This window comes from Rhinolophus sinicus, chromosome 8, assembly GCF_057876585.1.
Source record: "Rhinolophus sinicus isolate RSI-liver-muscle chromosome 8, RSI-T2T, whole genome shotgun sequence".
Classification (NCBI taxonomy): domain Eukaryota; kingdom Metazoa; phylum Chordata; class Mammalia; order Chiroptera; family Rhinolophidae; genus Rhinolophus; species Rhinolophus sinicus.
In genome coordinates, this window is record NC_142508.1 from 13,384,148 (window position 1) to 13,407,758 (window position 23,611).

Consider the following 23,611-nt stretch of genomic DNA (forward strand, 5'->3'; position numbering starts at 1 on the left):
GAATATCTCCCAAATGGAATTCTTGATTTCCATCCCTTTCCCAGTCTCCTCCCTCAGTCTTTTCTCACCTCAGTTAATGGCTCTGGGATCCACATTGTTGCTCTAGCCCCAAAGTTGGTGGTTTTCCTTGAGTCCTGTCCCTCGCTGCTTCCAGCCCCTGCGCCCATTCTGATTTATCAATAAACTTTATCAGCTGTACCTTCAGAATATGTCTCAAGTCCAACATTTCTCAAACTTCCATCTCTGTCACTTGGGTGCTCATAATTGGTTTCCACTGGTTGCCCAACTTCCATTCGCATTTCTCCCTGCAATTACTTTTCCATTTATAGCCAATGTGATCTTTTAAAAATGTGAATGAATGATGAATCAATGAATATGGCTTCCCCGCTTAAAAAGCCTATGGCTTCTTCATGCACTTGAAGTAACATCCGAACAAGTCACGTGGTCTTCAAGACCCTATAATGTGCCAGGCCCCACGAGCCCACATGACTGGGCTCCAGCCTGCTTCTTCACCTACCCTTCCACTCCTTCCACCACCCCTGTGTCACCGGGCTACCATCACATTGGACCCCTCTCTGTGCCTCGAAACTGTCAACCTTGACTTTATCTCAGACATCATGAGTCTTCAAATTCTTTTCCCCTAGGTCTTATTACCTTGTCACATTTTCTCTGACCACTTTATCTAAAACACAAAAAGAAAACAAACTAATAAAAAAATCCCCCTTTCTAGTCAATTCTGGCCCCTGTATGAGAGCAGCAGCCCCATGTCGCTACTGAGCTCTTGAATCGTGACTAGTCCAAATTTAAATGTGCTGTAAGGGTAAATATGCAGATATTAAAAGCTTAGTACAAAAAAATACAAAATAATGCAGAACATCTCATTAATAATTTTATGGTAATTACATGTTGAAATAATATTTCGGATAGACTGGGTTAAACAAAATGTTATTATAATTTATGTATTTCCTTCTATTTTTTCAAACGTGACTGTGAGAACATCTAAATTATCTATGTGGTTCATCTGTAGCTCACTTTGTATTTCTATTGGATACCACTGCTTGATTCCATTATGCTACTTTATTGTTTTAGTTGCACTTATCTGAAATTATCTTTTTTGTTTATTCATTGGCTCTTTCCCCGCCTTAGAAGGTAGTTTCATGAGAGCAGGGACGCTGAGTGTGATTTTCATTGCTATGTCCCAATTTTGAGAACATTGCTTGGCACAAAGAAGGCACTCAGTAAGTATTTATTGAATGATTGAATGAATGAACAATTGAAGACTTCCTAGTCTTTTCTGCCTATCATTTCCAAATGTGTCAGAACAGATGTTACCAAAACTAATCAGAATATTCTACATTGCAGGGGAAGGAGGAAGGGTTCAAGAGTATAGCACTTTCAAGACTAGTTTCTTGGATTATTTTAACTTAATCATTTCAATTGGGTTTTAAATTCTTTAAGGAAGGGATCATGGTTCCTGCATCTGTATACTACTTTCCTGATTAGCAGAGTATCTTAGTAAAAATATCAATGAGAAAGTTACTACAATTGCAACGCTACTGCACTTACGATGTGGCAGGCATTGTACTCATTATTTATTATTTCACTTATAAAATCTCTACAAGTTAGGAACTACTGTTTCTATTTTTAAGATGAGGAAATGGAGGGCTAGTCAAGTTAATTTACTGTCATAAGATCAACCAACTGGCTGGTATAGACATTCAAATCCAGGGCATTCTGCTATCACAGGCTTTGCAAACTCTGGATCACCATATTCACAACATAACCTGTGCTCACAATATTTAACAGGGGCTGAATAACACTAGAAATAATGTTCAGTGTAAGAAAACAAGGACACCAAGAATAAGAACCCCGCATTATGGTGGTACTCCCCCAAAATGCCCGTATTCAGTGACGCATGACTCGCGGTGTGTTTCGGTCACTTTGCTGTGTCCTACCTCACTTCCAGGTGCAGGACCAGCAAGCAGCGGTCAGCCATGTCCTGGAAAGATCTGGCAAGTTCGCTCAGAGTCTGCATGATCTGCTCTGACACCGGGGGGAGATCCATGTTCACGTGGCTCTCTTGAGCAGGAGACGACACTGAAAAAAGGGATGAGGACAAAACACCAATCACTTATGGCACTCGATGCCTACAGATTTTTTTTTTTTTTTTTGAAATGACATGTTATTTTGTTGCTCATCATGCTGTTCTGACCAATTTGGCTAATGCTAGGGTTGGCAGCATTAGATGCCCAGGACATGATAGCCTATTTCTGTACTTGATTAAACATAGAGGCCCAGCTGATTGTCTTGAATCAATTCACAGAATGATGGAAACAGAATTTCAGAGTTGGAAGTGACCCGAACAGTCATCTGGTCCCACCATGTGGTCTATGCTTGTGTAATTTGTACATCTTTAAGTGGCTGTTCAGTTTCTGGCTGCATATGCACACAAACGTTTGTGAAAGGAAACTCAATACATCTGGAGGCAGCCGATTCCATCTCGGACAGATTTGACCATCCTACATGAAGCTGTCTTTGTCGTTATGAACTTCGAATCACATTAGATACCACTAACTTTGCCGTCCTTCTCATGTGTGTCAGCACTTCAGGCATTAAAGACAGCTCTTTTGTCTTCTTGGAAGTCTTCCCTTTTCCAGGCTAAATGTCCCCAGTTTTTCAACTATTCTTCAAATAATCGGACTGAATCATTTTATAATTCTCATAATTCCCCCACAAAGACATTCCGATTATTCTTTATCTCCCTTGAAATAGGGGACGCAGAACCAAACATAAATACTACAGAGTGGTCTGACCTGTCTAGAGAGAATGATCAACTCCTTTTCCAGATGCCCTGCTGCTTGCATGGAAGCCTCAAGTATTCCAGTGGACTGGTTGTGTGCTGTTTTCTACTTTAACTCATATCCAGCTTACAGTCAACTAAAGACCTTAAAGGGCCTTTTGGCAAATGTGATAAAGCTATCTTCTATAATTCTCCCCAGTAATTGACAGAAGATTTAACAGCATGTGGACACACTGTTTTCAGGAAAATACGGAACAGCAAAAATGTGAACTACATTTGTTGACGTGTACACTTCTATTGTATATCTAGTTCCCCACAATTTCTCAAAGCTTATCCACAATAATTTGGCAATTTCATACCAAAAGTTCTTTTAGTTCTCTAGAGTCTCAAAGCCTGGCCTTGAGTCCTGTCTCCCTACTTATTGTGTGACCAACAACCAATTACTTAAATTCTGTCTGCCTCCGTTTCTTTTTCTGGAAAATGGAGATATTAGTACCAACAGCATGGGATTGTTGGGAGCATTGGATGGGTTAATGTAGATAAAGCACCAACAGCACATGAAACTTACTCCATAGTAACACAAATGATAAACACAAGTAATTATTATTCATTAGCATGTGATTTATCCAGGTTAAGAATCTTAAGCTTCATAACAGCAACAACATACTTAAAAGATAACTCCATCCATCGTGAAGTCCAATTTCCATTCATCGGTTTTTTTGCTTTTCCATCTGGAAATTCCTCTCCCTTTCAGAGGATGCGAGAAGGGCTCCCTGGACTTAGGGCTCATGTGCTATGGCGAGGCACTACCGACTAAATGTCAGGAGGTGTTCATCTTAGGGGGTAGGGGTCCCACCTCTGGCTGCAGCAACATCCACAGTTATGCGCTTTCAGGGTTGCTCTGGCCAAGTGCAGAGAAGGACCCAGAGAGACAATCGAGACGTACAGACTAATCCTCCCTGGAACCAGACTTTAAAAATTAAAATGTCACAGCAAATGTAAAAATAAGTTTTGTTTGAGGAAACATGTAAGGAGGAAGGGAGTGCAGTGATGTAGATTTACAATGATTGCCGGCCTTGGCAGCATTCAAGATGGTCACTAACTGATCTGCAGGAGGCTGGACATGTGACACTGCACCCCTCTCTGATGTTAAAGATTCCTTAACAGTGCTGTTAGGTGCGAGCCCAGCCTTCATAATGTTTGCATTTGGCAGGGGCTGGAGGACAGCAACTCCAAGGAACACTGTTCAGATATTTCAAAGCATTTGAAGGCTTCTGAGCCCCCGGACTCCTCTGTTGTGTGACACTGAGGCACGGAGAGCTGTCTATGTACCAGTGAAAAGAGGCAGAAATCATACCCTGAAGAAATCAGACTTGTGGTCTGAGGTTCAAAGCATTACAGTCGTCCCCTCTTGTCTGTGGGGGATACGTGCCAAGGCCCCCAGGGGATGTCTGAAATCATGGATGGTACTGAGTCCTGTATAGGCTGTTTTTCCGTATGCATATATACCTTCTCACTTAAAGGAAGCACTTTATGGCTTCTCTTTGGCATATCGGAACTGCCAGCATCTTGCACTTCGGGGCCGTTATTAAGTAAAATAAGGGTGACCTGAACGTACAGCAACAGTGGACCTGATAACTGAGATGACGGCTAAGTGATTAATTGGAGAGTAGCATATACCATGTGAACACACTGTACGATGCGATGGTTCACAGCCTGGGCAGGACGGAACAGGGTGGTGTGAGATTTCATCACGCGACTCAAAATCGTGCGTACTTTAGGACTTATGAATTGTTTACTTCTGGAATTTTCTATTGAATATTTTGGGACTGTAGTTGACCACATGAGTAACTGGAACCGTGAAAAGCAAAACCACAGGTAAGGAGAGGACTACAGTACACATCTCCCACACTCTCTCAAGGGCATTCTGGACAAATTCCACCAAGCCAGTAAAAAAATAAACCTGCCCTTCTTAATAGAAGCACATAATTTCGCCGTGTGTAGCAACTGGCCACTGCCAAACTGTGCAATTATGGAAACGTATCCAAGTAGAAGTACGTTAATGGCAAAGTAAGCAGCCAAGACAAAACTTGCAATGAGTGAGGGGACAGCACTTTAGAAAGGCAGCACGCTGTACACTTCACTTGACTGTGATCTAGAGCAACAACATAACATTTTAGTAAAGCAACAGGAAAGATGATGCTCAGTATTCTCCCGAAAAGCTGGCGTGTGAATTCTTGAGGGCTCACTGAAATTTACGAAGTTTTTTCTTCACAAGAAGGAATTCACAAAGAAATGCTGAGCATGGCAAACAGACAACACAGAACAATTAACTAGCTCTTTCATGTCAAATGGACACCTACAAAAAAAGCAGCGCTGACGGAATCTGCTGTTGGATTCCTGATCGTTTTATTAGACTGTGCACTTTGAGTTGTTTTTCTAATACTGGGTATGGGTCACATCAAATCGTTTGTAATATCCCTGTTCCTCTTATGACCATTGCATAAAAGCAGGCATCTCTGAAACTCCTAGCTAACTAGTTGTGGCAAGATAACCATGGCTTTTTGTACTAAAGTGATTGGTGTATATGAGGAAGCTGAACCTCGGTCTCTGGGGCAGACACTGCTTATTAGATGAACCAACAGATATTTCCAATTCTGCTGTGCTCACTCCACTATGGACTCTGGAAAGCTACAGGTCTGCATTCTCGGCCTTGCTTTCATAGTTAAAGGTGGCTAAGTGTCCCCGTGTGGCCAACGACCCTCTAACTAGATTCTTCTTTGGCAACTTGATCTAATCCTGGGCTAATTCTGCAACTCTTTGGACAGCGAAACAAAAGTATGGATTGTTGCCACTAAAATTTCCTGGATTTTAATCTCAAAAAAGCCTTCCGTATCACTTGTCAACCCTTCACTAGTGCTTGCCCAGCACCTTCCCCTTTCTCAGCACCTTTCCCAGATTCATGCTGCGCTCCCAGGCCCTGCGTCCTTCCTCCTCTCTGCTCCTCCTCTCTTGAGGAGCTCAGATTCTTACTTAAGATTTCAGAAGAATTGAGAACACTCGCTTTCTCCATAGTCGTGCGTTCTATGAACTCTTCCATGTGCCAAACTCTGATTTCTGCCTCCAGTTCTTTATTAAATAGTTACTGTAATAATCATTGGTGATAGAATAATTGCCAAATCCACTGGGTACACTTCAGTCCTAATCTCAGAAAGTCTCTCTGCTCCATTCAATACGACTGGCCATTTCCTACTTGAAATTGTGTTTTCTTTTGGTTTGCATGGCACCATACTCCTCTGGGTGTCCTCTCTGGCACTGTTTTCAGAGCTTCCTTCACTGAATCCTCTCCCCTTCCTTTAGTCCACCCACAAATGCTGGTGTTCCCAAGGAATGCCTTCCCTCCTGGTCACCCTTACTTGTCATTCTCTATGTCCTTTCTCAGTGAGCTCATCCATGTCCATGCTTTGTGCTATTACCTAGGAATTGATGACTCCTAGATAAAACTTCATTTGATCAACTGTTTGCCAGGTATTTTACCTGTGCGTCCCAATGCGTCTCAAACGCAGTATGTTCAAAACTAAACTCATTACCTCTCGCTAGCATCTGCTCTTTATCCCAAATTCCCTTTCTGTCAGGGGTCTATAACTCTAAGAATCTCAGCTGCCAATATGACACTCATCTGTGAGTCTCTTCTCTCTCGTTCTCCTTGGCAAAAACTAATTTCTGCCGACTTTATTTCCTCAGTGTTTTCTTAATACATGTTGTCTTTTCTATACTTACTGTCACTTTCTTGGTTTAGCCCACATCTCTTCCCTGGATGACTGCAGCAGCCACCTGACAGGTGTCTTTACCTCAGACCTGCTCCCTACCTTCATTCAATCCTCCATATTTAGCTAATTAAACCTGAGTTAGAGAACCAGAGTTATTTATCTAAGATACACATTTGACTATGTTAATTTCTTGTAAAAATCGCATCCATGTATCCCAGCACTTATAGGATGGAGTCCAAGTTCCTTAGCAAACCTTTCTATGATTTTTTGATTTCTGTTCAATACTTCAGTTTTTCTCCATCTTTTACCACTTTTCCCTTCCTGAAGACTGGCCCTTTGACCCATCACCCTTTTAAAGCAGATTCCCTAAACATATCATGCTGTTTCAGGATTCTATTACCTTTGATGGCTCTTCTTACTTTTTCTAAACTGTTCATGCTTTCTGGCTCAGAAAATCTTTCCTGTTCTCCAGGCAGGGCCATTGGCTCTTCTGGGCATTTCCCCACACCCCACAGAATTCTATTAGAGTAGTTCTCATATTCCATCGACATTATCTGTTTATCAATAGGTCTCCCTACCAGATCATTACTCTCTCGGGGAAGGATTTTATATGAAATCCTTATATAAAATAATCAATGCTTTTTTAATTAAACAGAACAAATGATTTGATTGACCAACATAACATGATGAATACAATTCACATAATAACAGGCTGACAGAGATCAGGAAAGAGAGGGAACAACCTGCAACTTACAACTAGAACTTTCTCCTTAGTTTCTGGAGTATATTCTAGGGATAGAGTGGGAGGTAGGTGGACAGGCAAGTAGTTCATTATAGCTGGTTTCCTGGGTTACCCAGGAATCTCACAGAAGTACAGTTTAAAGCAATTCTGGTCAATCCCCACAGCCCAAGCACCTTCTCTATAAACTGTGTTGCCTTTAGAAGTCACTTTAATTTCATGAGGCCATCTTGCTGTTCCTGAGACTTGGGCTGTCTCTTTTCTATTTACCTAAAGTCCCTGGCATAGCACATGCCCAGCGTCTCTCTAGGAAGCCAGGACACTAAGTGTCATGGAGGAGCAATCAGTGTAGGACATCCGGATGTCTCAAGTGGTTCCGTGTCCTCATATTAACCAGGCTGGATTCTGTTCAGGTCTCAAAATTAGTCAAAATTGGACTCATTCAGACTCAGAAGAGCATCTGTTTTCAAGGATGCAGCTGCTACACTTTCAACAGCAGCTCCCTGTGACTTCTTTAATTGATACATGCGAGGATGTCCCTTGTGCATCTGCAATATTACCGAAAATTGTTACAATATGAGCTTAGATGCGTATCAGTTGTTGTGAAAGTGGTAAACTGAAAAGGGTTTTCACTTTGGTTATCACTGCAGGAACAGAAAGGTTCACTGTGCGAATGCAAACTTTTTAAAAAGTGGAAAAAGACAATGAACAATGATCCCATGAGATTTTCTCACTGGAAAGCATTTTAGAAGATCGCATTTTGGTACAATCGTCATTTCCGATTCCTCTTCCTATGTGTGCAGGGAAGTGACAGACACGCCATCTCTGCTTGCACCAGGGATAAAACTATTTAATGTCCAATCTTCAGGTTTCCTATTTAGAAAAGTGGGGGTAATAGCCCCTTCTTAACTGCTAGAGCAATGTATTATCAGGTTTGTAAATAATTTTGAGATCCTCTGATGTTGTTACCTGGCTGACATTTTTAAAAATAAAAATAGGTATGCTGAGCAGGCCTGTGACATTAAGAACTCATGGGGCTTACAGAGGTAATGGGGCTGTGACAGTAGACCCTCTATCTCACCTCCTTCCTCTCCTAAATGCCTGTGGGGTATGCGACTATCAACCTAACACTGGGGTAGGATTTAAAAGTGTCTATGACACCACAGTTGCAAGTTAGAACTTAATGCCAGCTAGCTCTAGCCTCGGCCTTCGTACTTCTCTAATCCACTATCTGGACCTTTTACTTATGCTCTTGAATTATCTGCAAACCTATAAGTTAACGACCCCCTACCCCAGTAGGCACTCTGTAAGTATTTGTTAAATAAATGGTTTACCTATGAAACCTACTGATTTCTGGAATGGACAGGTGATCTTCACATGCTTAAGTATCGACTGTCTCATTAGCATCTAATTTGAATTTTCTTAGGATGCAGATATCCTTTCTTCTTGATCTAAATCATTACTCCAAACCTGAATTTCATGGTGACTCTTTCTGATCACTCCTTTTGTTGTCCAAGACACATTTGAACACCAGCCATTCTTCACCAACAGTCCTAGCTTTCGCCAGTATTGTCAAGTCATTTATTTAGTCACGTTTTCCCACACTCCAAACAACCTAGAACCTAGGTTTTAAGTTCTTTGGCTATGCTTCTGCATAAGGATGGGCCTTACCTAGGAAACGTGTTTTGCCAAGTCCTCTTTATTTTGCTTCCTATTTCAGAAGCAATGGATCTTCTGTACCCAATAATAACTTTCTTTTCACTTCAGATTTCCCTAGAAATTTTGGGTCTGAACTAGCAAAGCCAGTTCATTTTGAAAGCCAAGATGCTGACTCAGATTGTTCTTTGACCTACAGAATTATGATCGCAAAGAATGAGGGCATATTGTGCATTATTCAGATTAGATCCTATACATGCACAGATGTGTATAACCAGCTTGGAAAAACAGCGTACTCCATGAGACATAATACCCAGCCAATGGATCCTATTATATATCTAATAGCTAATATGCAAGAATGTCAAGCCTTTCACTGCTGCCTCTGGAAGCAGCTCTCTTTTGTCCACTCTTACAGGGGAAGAAGGGCCGATGGAAGAAATTTTTTTAAAAACTGGAGTGAGGAAAGTGGAAAAAATTCATTACCAGGAAGGAAAAAAGAAATAAAGGTGGGGGAACTAGAAGATAAGGTGAAAGTGTCTTACTTCCATTTGCTTTCCTAGGGTCCATTCACCTAACTGATAAAATATTTATGGTAAAAAAAAAAAAAAAAAATGCTTCCAGTGGGTACAGGAGGCAAAGACCTACTTTCTTTTCTGTGGTACTATTTGCAATTTAAATGGCCATGTTTTATACCTTTCCCCCTTATTAATCATAAATTTTTGGGCAATATGACTTCTTAGTGTTCTTTGGGACATTTCCCTTTCATCCCTCTCTTTTTCTCCTCCACAATGTCTTTTATTTCCCTAACTATAGATAGTAAGTACTGGGGGAAGAAAATATACGCTTGTCCAACTCACTGCCCAGCCCAATGACTCAGGTGGTCAATAACTTTGGTTTGAGAATGTATTACTATGAGGCCCAAAAAGACCAAAGATCAAACTTTCATGAAGAACTTAACTTAAAGAATGCTGCTACAGAGTAATTTGCATTTCTGTGAAACCATACTCTTTCCTGCTGCTTCCCGGAGAAATACATTCTTTCACTTTTTATTTCCTCTAGAACAAATTTCTTAACAACGCTGCACCTCATTTTCCTAATTTCTACAATGGAGAGAGTTGTGAGGACCAAATGGGGGGCTTGGCCCCTCACAAGGTGCCCCCCTTTGATCCTCAGTAACACCCTGCCTCGTCTTATGGCTGTGGCACGTTTCATCTTGCACTGTCTTTGCCTGAGGCATCCCTGGTGGACTGTACGAGTCTCAGAAACAAGAGCAATACATCATTCTTCCTGGCGTCTCTCAGAGCTTATGGCTCTTCCTCATACTCAGCAATAATGCCTGTTGAATTTAATCTTGGAAGACAAATCAAAACATTTCATATCCCTTTTTTTTCATTGCATCATCACAATGCCTTTACCCTAACGTCTTCCAAACAGTTCATTAGCCTGGAACGTTATTCTGTTTCAGGGTAAGAAACTGAAGCTCCAGAACGACTGTGCATGCTTGAAACCGAAGAACAATTCCAGACATTGGCCTATCTAGTGGAAGCAAAGGGGATTCACATCGGGCACATGGTGAAGAGCAAAACCAGAAGGAGCAGCAAGGTAACAAAGGACAGCTGTTCCCTTAGGCTGCCACAGGGGAAGAGGCCAGTCCCGACGGAGCCAGTGGCGTGCAATGCACACGCCACAGCTCCACAGAGGGCAAATCCCACCAGTTGTTCGGCAAACAGAACCGGATGCTAACAGGCCTGGGGAAGCCCGATGTTCTATACCTTCAGCTGTGGGCTCCTAATCCGTATACTGCAAACCAGCACAGACGTATGGATTGTACGCCTTGTCAGTGATAGTACAGACCTCGGCCTCTTTTATACCTGGGGGGAACATTAATATTGATTTCTCTTTTATTCCAAATGATCCTCCCTGAGGCTTGGTAAAAACCTAAACCTAATCGTCTGCTAAAATGGCGTGTCATGTGGCCAAATCAGCTCCTGCTGGATATGAAAGAGAAATGGGCGGAAGGGAAAGCTAATGAACAGCTCCTGCCCTTCTGTTCGAAGATACTACAGTGGAGGTATACGGAGGGTGACAAAACAATGCGTACACATTTTAAGAAAGGAGAAAACGGTATTAAAATTGGAATCCTCAATATATACTGATAACGAAAGATGAATACAAGTCATGTGTAGACATTGTTTTGGCTCCCCCGGTATTAGATTTTCCATGGACTTTGTACACCTTTTTTTATTTCTGTGAAATCCCACATCAAAGAGCACCTGAAAGTGTTAACAAATACTTAACCAGATATTTTAGGCGAATGAAGGACACAGATTTAAGTTTTCACAGATTTTCAGAGGCAAAAATATTCTATGGCAAAGAGGTAACGTTTATCATCCATGTGTTCGAACAGCTTCCTTCCAGCTCTGGCATTTGTACGTCTTCCAAAGAGCCGTAGGGGAGGGCGTATTCACTGTGTAAGTTAAAGACATTAGGGCCATGGACAAATGGCGGAATGGAAGCAAACAGAAATGCAGCGCGTTTTCCAGTACGACACAGCACATAAGTGCCACAAATACAGACAAAACGAAAGGAGTTAAATTGAAAGTCCTAGATGGGGGTCTCTCTTCAATTTAACTTTGCCCAGTTGCCTTTTTTCCTGAGTTTCCTGTTCAGGCAGCTGCATCCTTCATAAATTTGGACCCAAGTTGAGAAATAATCAGGACCTTCTTGACTGAGAGCCGGTACAACCTCGCTTTTATCTTTGTGTCCCCAGCATACTGTGCAGTTTCTAGAACTGGCAGCTAACGATCAAGCACAGTGCATAAGAAAGCGCCCTTTGGCAACACAGAGACCGGAGCTCAAATTGTGACTTTCTCATACACCATTTGGGTGAACGTGTTCGTAACAGACTCCCCACCTATAAAAGGAGGATTATCAGACCTAACTCTCGGGACTGTGATGATTAAAGAGAAAATATACTACAATTAAGGTGTGACAATTAAGTTCACGAACTTATTGCAATGATGCTGCTAACCTTTTTTAATATTAGAGGGATTATTCATTACGAATTTGTACCAACTGGACAAACAGTTAACCAAATTTACTATTTGGAAGTACTGAAGAGGCTGTGTAAAAAAGTTAGACAACTTGAACTTTTTGCCAACAACTCATGGCTCCTGCATCATGACAGTGCACCGTGAGGTATGTAACACTTCTTTTAGGATGTATTCGCGAACTTAACTGTCATAACTCGTATAAACACTCAGAATAGTGTTTGCCACACATGTGCTTAACATATGGCAATTACTGTAACTACTACTATTATTGTTTATTCCATAAAGAGATGAATAAACAACAAAAACCGAGTATCCTTCCCCACCATCTATAGCTTTCAGGAGGCTTTGGAACAATTAGATTAGCTCTATACATTTCATGGCAAAACCTGCTGAGCTACTGTGACTGCAGAGCAAAACTGGCAGAATCGCAGGAGCTCTGATCGCTCTGATCCTATTGCTGTGTGGAAAACACACAGACACCTGACTTACCTGGAAGACAGAGGTGACCCTGCCACTGAGCGCACAGACAATCACTGAGACTCGCTATGGAGTTGGTAATGGCTTCCTTGAAGCGTGCAGGAAGTAAGAAGTATAGAAAGCATTAACTTGCTAACACACAGTGCAAGATTTGCAGGTATAAATCTTGCTAAGAGAATTTCCAGTCAGTGAGAACAAGTGAGGCCACTTGCGCAGTATGTAGTCAAGATAACAGTTAAGCTGTACCTGCCTTTTAATCTCTCTCGTGCAGACTAAATTGATGAATTGGTGCCATACATATGTTGAGTAATGCCTTGGGAAGGTTAATAATACACAGCCATATTTCTGTCTTTATACATTAGTAACACACGGACACGGTTCACACGTCCATCCCAGTCTTGCTATATAATCCCTAGAACAATTAGCAGTTCATATAGATGTTTCCTGAATCAACTTTCCTAAAAATCAAAAGATGAATCATCTGTTTTTATGCCAGTGAAAGGTATAATTATTTAATCAGTTGATTAAATAATTTCAGGATAGTGCCTCAAAGTCTAAATAATTTTCTTTCCCTAAGTAAAAAATTAGTATTCTCATTAATTATGAACCTGATTTTCCTACCTACAACAATGTTTCTTTTGGATTGACTTTTGATGGTTAGGCTCAGAAAGTGGTTAAATTGTGACTCAATCACTTACTAACTGAATTACCTTGGGCAAGTTGTTAAACCTGTGTGTGAATCACAGCAATAATAGTTTTAACCTCAGAGGATCATTGTGAAGATTCAATGAGATAAAACACACAGAGCATTTAGAACAATGCTGGACCAGAGTAAGTGTTCAGTAAATCTGAGTTCTTGTTGGACCTTTCGGTGAGAACTCTGAAAGACTGAAACTCCTAGACTCATCTTATCTCATCAAAACGCCCTGTAAAAAAACTGCAGCACTTAGTTATACACAGGGCTAGTGGACAGAAAGGAAATCATATATTGATTTATATTAAGACATTTACACTGTGTAAACTTATGACATTTTGACCTTAAAATAAGGAATCGCGAAAGTTTCAGAACACTACAGAATTCTGGAAATGCTCAAACCAGTGAAGACAACAGGAGAAGGGGAGTAAAGGTGGCAGGTTTAAATTTTATCCTTTCATCCACAAAAGGGGGGGAATGACTTTCTCCAGAGTTGCCAGTTCCATAAGAGACGTGGCATTTCGGGCCGACATGAGGTGGTGGTAGTTTGGTGGGAGCGCAAGCAAAGACACTCAGAAGCAGTTGGGGAGAGAGGAAGTAGTCCTCACCTTACCGTGTTTCCCGGAAAATAAAACCTAACCGGAAAATAAGCCCTAGCATGAGTTTTCAGGTGACACCCCCTGAAAATAAGCCCTAATGCGTCTTTTGGAACAAAAATTAATATGAGACCTGGTCTTATTTTCGGGGAAACATGGTATTTTGAAGGAGGAAGAACCGAGATCTCTCTTTTCAAGGAAAGGACGGCTGCAGAGGTTGGTTCTTTAGCAAAGTGAATTTAGGATAGATAGTCAACAAAGCTTTGAAATTGTTTTTAGAGGTCAGGTCTGCCTTACTCAAACAGGGCCTGAAAAGTCATATTTATATTTATATTTTGGATCAGCACTTATTTCATGGTCACAGTTTATTTCCCCCTGTCGAAAGCACTATAGGGAGAGAAGAAGAAATACACACGGGTGTGTGTCCATTTGGTATCGGTGAGGGAGTAAGGATTATGAATTACATAGCCATGAAATTTTGACCTGAAATGATAGAAATTGTTATTTTCACTTGGAGAGACGGAAATTGTACTATAAATTATTTCAATATGCTCATAAAGACACTGACAAGTCAGGTCTTCTATTAAAGCTAAAACAGCTGAATTGGGCTTATTTTGAAGATTTTTTAATTTTTTTTTTATTTACTACCATAGGAGACTTGTTATTTCATTTGCTTTCTTGGGAACATGTCCCCCTTCATATTACCCTAGATTAAGTTTACTATAGAGTGTGAGATGGGAAAATACCGTACGTCCTCGTCTGCTGTCAACTCAGCATCATCCCCAGCTCCATTTCCTGCAAGCCAGCAGCTAATTTCCTTGCTCCTTGCTTCCTCCCGACTGTGTTCTAAGCCCTTTTAGCAATATTTTAAAACATCTAATTCCCTGTATTAAATTTCCTGAGTGAGCCTCGGCGAGTTAATATAACCTTCTTGTCGTGAGATATTTCTGAGCTCGGGCAACTCGGATCTCAGAGAACGTGGGAGCAGGAAGGGATGGGATCCAGGGTCCCTAAGGATGTGCCCCCCTGACACTTTACCTGCAGGCTCGCCTTACACTGCATGTGCCCCCTTTGCACTCATCGGTGATTACAAGCCTCTCCTTTCATACTTAGATCCTTTTGTGTGAGCTCATCGGAGAGTTCTCTGGATGCCGTACCGTGTGGTGGTTCAAAGTGCCGGCCGTGGAGGCGGACTGAGCAAGCTCCAGTTCTGGCTCCACCACTTAATATCTTAATGTGTCCTTGGGGAAGTTACTTTGCCTCTCTGTGCCTCAGTTTCCAGTATGTAAAAATGGAAATAATTTCGGCATCTATGTCATGGGTTATTGTGAGGATTAAATGAGTGAGTGAGTGAGTGAGTGTGTGTGTGTGTGTGTGTGTGTGTGTGTGTGTGTGTTAAGAATACACCTCGACACAGAGTGTTTGATATTACTTTTTGTTGAAATTACTTAGTATTTTGTGGCTCAGATTTTATGTCTTAAATTTTCCCCACTCCTCTCCATGAACTATATTCCCTTTGATGAGTTCTAACCATGGGATCACACCTGTATTTTCTCCAAATGTCTGAAAATTTAACTTTATGAAACCTAAACATCCAACTATGCCTGGTGTTTACTTTCTTTGCTGTGTCAACTCCAATATGGAACATTCTCCCAAAACTACTATAATTTTTTTACTTCCCCAGTGAATTCTTCCCTTTCATTAGAATTAAGCACTACAGGATACTGGGTCTCCATATTTTTCCCTCTTGAGAAAAGAAATCATCCAAAAGACAAGTCAAGAACTTACTTCTCACCTTATTTTAGCTGAATGAGATTTCTGGAAATGTGAAGCTAATTGAAACATCTCATCACTATTATCTCTATGGCAGTGTCACCATCATATCAACAAAGCACCATCCCTAGCCTGTATCTCGCTAAGTGGTCTCTAGTATATACTTTTACATCCATCTCATTTGCTTCTTCCTTTTATGTGTGTTTTAGTCTAAATATGAATGTTGTTTCTAATCTCTCCTCAGAGAAGTGAGTTTCCATACAACATCTCTCATATTTCACCCATTAGCAAGGATGGTTGCTAAACAGTTGTGCTTTCCTCCATATGAGCTATAAAACTCAAAATAAGCGTATAGCAATCTCTACAGCGTTTTAATTACCTTGGGTGCAACAGGTGGTCCATTTTGTACTTTGCCATTATTTTAGGGGACTATATAGCAAAGATGTTGATAAGTAATTGCAAAGTTGGTAGTAAAGTCAATTCTCAGTGAAACCAAGAAGGGAAGGGAAGAGGTGGGGAGGGGAGGAGAAAAAAAGGCAATGAAGTGAAGAAAATATGCCTTGAACTTAATGAAACAATTCTGATAGTTCAAGTTTGTTGAAATACGACTGTACTTGTTTATTTAAACATTTTTTAAAAAAAATATTTTTCACTGTAGTTGACATAAAAGATTATATTAGTTTCAGGTGTACAATATAGTGATGAGACATTTATATACCTGCTGAGTTTAGTACCCATCTGGCAACCATACGTAGTTAATACAATATTATTGACTATATTCCCTCCGCTTTACTTTACTTGTTTTTAGTAGGTAAAGAAACAACTTAATGATAAGGAAGAGAAGTAAAAGACTTTCTAATCCAGAAAGTGAAAGCATGTCAAAGAATAACCAAAACAGAGTATTAAAAGGAAATAAACACAGCACTTCTTATGAAAGATTGGTAAAATCTGTCACATGAGAAAGTGGACATCATAAAGAGACTAGACAGAGTAATCGTCTACAGTGAGGAGTACTGAAGAATTAAAACAGAATACGGGAAGAAAAAAGAGAAGCAGAGTAAAATTTCTTTTTAGTTTAATGAAAAATAACGTGTCTCCACGATCAATATCCCAGCTCTGTCACTGGCTAAGCACAGTTCATACTTTTAGGCTTAAGTTTTTCCATCTGTAAAATGGGAATATAGATGCTAGCTTTCTAATTAGCTCAGAAAATAGCTGTGGGGATGAGTTGATGGAGGGCTGTGGTGCAAGTTACAAATGTGCAGTGCTCGAGAGTTTCTGCCGGGGATACTACAGGAAGTCAAAGGGAAGGGGAAGAAAACAGAGAATGGACAGGATAACTTCATAGCTTCCTTGGTACCCCTGGACTGACTGCTCATTTCAATGAAGGAGAGGAAGGATGCCCAACGAAGCTCGGAAAGCAATACAAACTAACTGCAGGTGAGCTGTGATACGCTGGCCTGAGCATGGTTCCCACCAGCTTGGTAACCACTAATGATAAAGAGAGTGCAGTCTGCCACTGTGATAAAGGACCAGCTAAAGACTATTAGTGTTTCATTTGGTGAATGAATGTCCTTCATGGCGTGTGTACACGAACCGGTAATGAACTGTCTCCTTGCGACAGCCTGGGTACTCCTCTGGGCCTCTGCAAGAAGGCGTACGTTACATGGAAATGAGCACTTTCAAGGAGGCAGCAACTCCTGTAAAAGTTTGTTTTCAACTAGTTTCTGTAAACATCTGCCTTATGAAAATTTGCCTCTTTCCTTTTTCCTTGCTCCCACCCATCCCCACACTGTATCTTATACAAATTAAAGGAAAAAGAGGCAAAACCATCCTTCATAACATTTTATAGATAGATAGATATATCTGGTTTATATGAGAGCCCAGATATCAACAGGGAATATTTAAAAAAAGAATAAAACAACTCTGAAACCCTATTAGTCTTCTGTGACAATAAAGAGAACTCAATCTCCTACTAGTCACGTCTTGCCCATTAAGCCGAATGATTATGTTTTCTCCGTTTGCCAAGGTCCTTTAAACCTTATCTACCCCTGTGGAATGAGAAAGTCAGGCCTGGGCCTCTAAAGCACATAATCGTATTTCATTTCTCTGGGGTTTATAACCGCTATAGCTCACAGAGGACTGTACAGTGAGGGCTGAGGTTCTCTTTTCAGCCCTTTACCCAGCCTCTCTGTGGCTTCTTCTAGAAGACATTTCTTCAAGAAGACAGGTCTGGGGGAGGCTGTTTGGAAACGAGTTTGCTGCTGGTGGTGGTTTGCTGCTCCGTGGTTGACACTCCTGAACCAGTGAAGTGTAGACGGATAAAACAAAAGCGAGTGTAAAAGGCAGAGAGAAAAATACAATTGTTCTTCAACTTAGCTGGCTTTCTTTGATAATATAAAAAGTTAATATCCAGGAGACGGTATTGTACTCTGACATAAAGAACTGGATGAGAAGCCAGGAGTTCAATGGCCGGGTCTCTTGCTGATATTTCTAAGAGGGTTTTGGATTTATTTTCTTCCTCAAAGATTTATATACTGCCTATTTTCCTAAGAACTTGAAGTTCTTGCTCATATATTACCTCATATTAGCCTTGCAGATTTTAATTAAAAAGATTTCACACGGGCATACATACATAATAAAAACAATCTCAGAAAATATGACAAGTCTCCGCTTCTAATGTTAACATTCCCAACATTCATCCCGTCAAGATCAACTACTCCTTTCCTCTGTTCTCCATAACCTTCAGTATTTCCTCAGCAACTGTGTTAAAAATAACCCCCAAACCTCTGCATTAATTTAGCCATTTATCTGAACTCATCTCTTATGGAGATAATGGCCCCTCTAGGCCGTGAGGCCCCAAGTGACCACGTATCTCTTGTTCACCATTAAACCCATGTCCCACTCAGTCTTGGGCACAGAACAGGCTGAATGACTGAAGACACAGAATGAATGAAGGGACAACACCCGTTCTTGCTCAGTGCCACTGTCACTCTCCTAGTCCCCTTCATGGGAGCTCTCGTCTCTCATTTTTAAAAACACTTTAATATCATGGATTCTTCTCTAATAATTTAAGTATAAAACCTGTCTTTTCCCCAAATCTTTGATACTGCAGTTACCCCCCAGTTTTGTGTCACTTTCCTTTCATTCTTTGCCTCACTTGTCAGACACAGTCCTGCACGCTGGCATTTCTTTTGGCCCTGGACTGTCTCTCGTCTAAAGACACATCCCCAAGAGGTAAAAATTCCTGCGTTCCACCGCGAAACACATTTTGTAGTTTATTATATGACAATCGTCCTGAAGGTTTTCGTTTTGGTCAAAACTAGCATTTATTAAACACTTAGAGCATTCTCTAAAATGTGCTCTAAAAAGGCATTCACAGAATTGGTTTTTGTTTTCGGTTATTTTAAATTCTGAGCTTTTCAAAGTTCTGAGCCCTTTAAATATGGAAGCCCCATGACAACGTTTCTGACATCTGATGTAGGGGAGTAAGATGCAGGCACGACTGCAGGGACAGGTTCCGGGGGTGGGGGGGGTGCGGGGGCGGGGTGGGGCACCTGGCAAAGCAGAGGGACCATGGGAAGTGGCCACAGGCTGCAGGACTCCCTCCCCTGGACGCCTCTTTATAACGCCTGCCTTCTGGGTATCTCACAGCCATCCCTACATGTACCGCATGTGAAAACATATTGGAATCCTCTCCAGACCATAATACATCTGTTCTAAGAGGCTGAATGGGAGATGCCAGGGGAACATTAACTCAGAATTTCCTAACTTGAGTGCAATTAAATTCTCAGCCACAGTGCGGAATTAATGTCGCCCTTTGCATTTTAAATACATATTTTAATTAAATGACACCCATCTGTAGAATATGAGACTGCATTTTTATTGAGGATTTCAAATGATATAATCTGTTCCTATGAAGCGTAAATGGCTTGGTTCATGTTTCCAGAAACCTCAGAAGAATTATATGGGTCTGCCATAAGCACGTGTGGGGACAGTCAATTTTGCTTAAATTTAAATCTGTTTAACTTGCATGGTAAGTGTTGTTTGTGTGGTAAGATTTAGATTTATATAAAAGTGACAGGAAATAAAAGCACAGCTCTTTAAACGTCTTGGATCGTTTCTCTGGAGAGTATATGAGAGGCAATGACAATGTCAAGGGTGACGGGTCTCTGCCGTGTCTGGAGCTACGCAGTCTCGGTGATAACCTCTTAAGTCATTGAAACTAATGAGCTGCTTCATCTAAGGGAAAAGGTGTGAGCCTAACTGCTAAAATACAGGCAGGATGGCCAGTGGGATTTGCACGATTACTTCTGCAGAAAAGATGTTGGGTAGGTAGCAAGTTTCTCAGGAAACGGAACTACGCTGACAGAAGTAGAAGAGCAAATACATCCTTTACAGCTGTTATTTAGTGTCTTTGGTCAATGTGGTTTTTTGACCTGTATTTCCACATTACGTGTGTCCTTCAAGAGGAAAAAGTCCTAGAGGAGAAAGGAGGTAACGTAGATGCTGGCCGTGGTCGAGGCACCGCCTTGATGTGTGACCTCGGGAGAGTCAGACATGTGGCCGTCAGTGTTGTTGCCGATAAACTGGGAGAGGTGGCTAGCAGTGTGGGGCTGAGATTACGAGTGTGGGCACACGAGTCTGGCTGCACAGATTTAAATCGTGCCTCCACCACTATCTTTAACCTCTCTCTGCTTCTATCCTCTAAGCAATGAGGATGACCACCACCTCCGTCGGAGCCTGCAGTGAGGACGAGACAAGATAACACAGTAGAGATCATAGACCAGGACGGAGTCAGACCTGCACAGTGTTAAAAATGCCAGCTATTATGGCCGACAGTCGAAAGGGTCAGGTCTGGGAGTCACAGTGTCCCAGGCTCCAGTGCTGGCTTTGTCAGTGACCACCTGCATGATTTTAGAGAAGTCATCCAATCTTCTGAACTTTGTTTTTACCATCTGAAAATGGGGACAATAATGCTTCCTGCATTCCATTCCTATTGCTCCTGTGACAAATTGTTAACAAATTACTACAAATGTCGGATTTCAGAAAAATGCAACTGCATTATCTTGTAGTTCTGGAGATTAGCAATGTAACTCAGGTCTCATTAGGCTAAAACTGAGGTGTCAGAGGCTCTCGGGGTGAACCTGCCTCCTTGCCTTTCCCACTTCTAGAGGCTGTCGTCCACATTCCTTGGATTGTGGCCCCTTCCTCCATCTTTAAAGCCACAATGGAGGATTGAGTCTTCCTCACACTACATCATGGGACTACTCATCTGTGTCCCTCTTCTACTTTGAAGGACCCTTGTAGTTACTTTGGGCCCACCTAAATTACCCGGGCTAATTTCTCTACTTTCAAGCGAGCTGACTGGCAACCTTAATTCACTGCAACTTTAATTATTCCCCTTTGCTGGACATATTCACAAATTCCGGGGATTAGGAGGTGGACATCTTTTTTTTGGTCAAATTCTTTAGGCTATATTCTGCCTACCACACTTACCCTCACAGCATTATGATAATCAGAATTAATGTTCTAAAACTCCCAGTGTAGTGTCCTGCGCATAATAAATTCTCAATAAATGACAGTGTTCATTATTGGAGCTGACTAGTGGCTAAGGTCCTATCAATCTTGGAAGTTCTGTGATCTTACAACCATATAGCTAAATGTTTTGCTAATAGCTTTATGTTTGGATCATAAAGAAGTAGATTCCAAGTTCTGATTATATTATCTATACAGATTTCTCTACTAAGGTGAGAATATTGTAACAGAATAACACATGTCTCTCTGGTTAATCTATTGGTAGCAACTGGAAGCAAGTTAAATCTTTTAGCACGATTATTATACCCCTATGAGTATGATTTGCCTCAAAAACTGTCAAATAGTTTGTGGAACTATCTTTACAATAGTGAATGGTTAATTTGAAAAGATATCCTATGTTCACTGCAGCGTTATTCACAATAGCCAAGACATGGAAGCAACCTAAGTGTCCATCAATAGACAAATGGATAAAGAAGATGTGGTACATATATATAATGGAACATTAACCAGCCATAAAAAGAATGAAATCTTGCTATTTGTGACAACATGGATGGACTTAGAGGGTATTACATTAATTGAAAAAAGTCATACAGAGAACAACAAACACCTTATATTCACTTATATGTGGAGTCTGAAAAAACAAAAACAAACTAAACAGAACAGAAATAGACTCACAGATACAGAGAACAAACTGATGCTTGCCAGAGAGAGGGGGTCAGAAGGATGGGTAAAAATGGTGAAGGGGAATATGAGGTACAAACTTCCAGTTATAAAATAAATAAGTCATAGGGATGTAATGGACGGCATAGGGAATACAGTCAATCATATCATAACTGTGTACGATGACAGATGATTACTAATTTATCATGGTGTTCACTTTGTGAGGTATATAAATGTTGAATAACTATGTTTTACTCCTGAAACTCATAATACTGTGTGTCAACTATAATTAAAAAATAGCAAATTGTTTAGAATATTACTTATAGGGACATGATGTTACATCTCCAAATACTAAACATACTTGAATTATTTTACCAGTTGTTCTCATGCATATGTATTTATGCCTGAATACACACATAATATAAGGGCTTAATATTTTTCATCATACCTAAAAAAAATGAAGTCAAATTATCAGGGTTCTGTTGTTTTCCATGTAAGTATTGCTGATATACTTACAGAATAGAACCCAGTTCCAATCTAGGTTGTTAGGTGTCTTATTGGTTTTAGCTATCTAATAGGCCTTATGAAACCAGAAAACATTTTAGTCAATAGACTGTGGCCATGAGCAAGGCAGACTATACCGTGCCTGCCAAAAAAATGTACGTATTTTAAGAAATGTTATCTATGTATTACTTTTCAAAGTTGAATCGAATTACAGTAGCACTGTGTTGTATGACTTTCGCTCAAAAGATGGTGTCAATCAAATGAATGCTAGAGTCATTCATTGTATTACAGTTTTAATACAGTTTTTTCCTTTCTTAAAGTGTGTATACATGTTTGTGGCGCCCTCTGCAGAAGAAGCCACCTGGGATCGTACTAGACACTAGACAGTAGAGCTTTCATGATCTCACCCAAACTCAAGCAAGTAAGTTATTCTCGTAAAATTTGGGTTTGGTGGTCAGTATTAGGAGTGAGGGCAGATAATTAGTTTCTCATCATAAATTTCCCAGGAGAAATGGTGAAGCTTCCAGATTCCAACCGACATTTGGAAGGTCCATTTTTCTCTCATTTCTGGATCTCAGGAAGACTTACTGGAACTCTGTGGACAACAGGCTCTTCCTTGATTGGGTCTACCTAATATTTTCATAAAGTAGCATAGATTATTCATTAGAATTGATTGAAAATTCAAAAGTGAGAACCCAATGAGAACTTGTGCTACTGTAACTACTTTTGGTTCACGTTTTACTTTAATCAAAGCTAGATGTACACACAGATTAAAGAATTTAGTTTTTATAAGCTTTTTCACTGGGCAACCACTTTCAACTCTTTTACTGGATTTCCTTGGTTCTTATCCCTGTATAGTTAAAGAATGTGCCTAATTTGCTACTACTAGACTTTTCAGTTTTAGGTGTTTATTTGCGGTCTTCCCCCCCACCCCCCACTATGAAAGATGATTTAACTCCCCGCACATACACAAACTCTTCCCATTACTTTCTCACTACAGATGTATCATAACTTTGGTTAAATCAGTATTTCATGTTTATATTATTAACACTAGATAAATGCTACTGACACCTAAAGCCATATAGTATTCCTTATTTTTCCCCTGCACACAGGTTTGTTTTTTTCTGGTGCTAATAACAGCCTTGCTATTTGTTTGCTTATTATTATTATTATTAGTTTTATGTTCTTAGGGATCATTTAACTGCAAATACTTGGCCTGATTGAATAATCCCCTCCCAATACCATCTTCCTGAATAAATCTCTCCTGAGAACTTCTGAATCCTCCTCTGAGTCTTTACTTCCTGTGTCTGCTGCAGAGCTGCCATCTTGACATCTGTGTTAGACTCTCCAT

At 40.6% G+C, this 23,611-nt stretch overlaps 1 protein-coding gene across 1 annotated transcript in view; it reads right to left on the reverse strand.

Annotated features, from left to right (window-relative positions):
• EXOC4 (exocyst complex component 4) overlaps positions 1 to 23,611 on the reverse strand; it is a 635,543-nt gene that overhangs the window by 58,920 nt on the left and 553,012 nt on the right. The window contains exon 15 of the mRNA XM_019750984.3: positions 1,956 to 2,097. Coding sequence (XP_019606543.1) covers positions 1,956 to 2,097 — 142 coding nt within the window. The remainder of the gene's footprint in view (positions 1 to 1,955; positions 2,098 to 23,611) is intronic.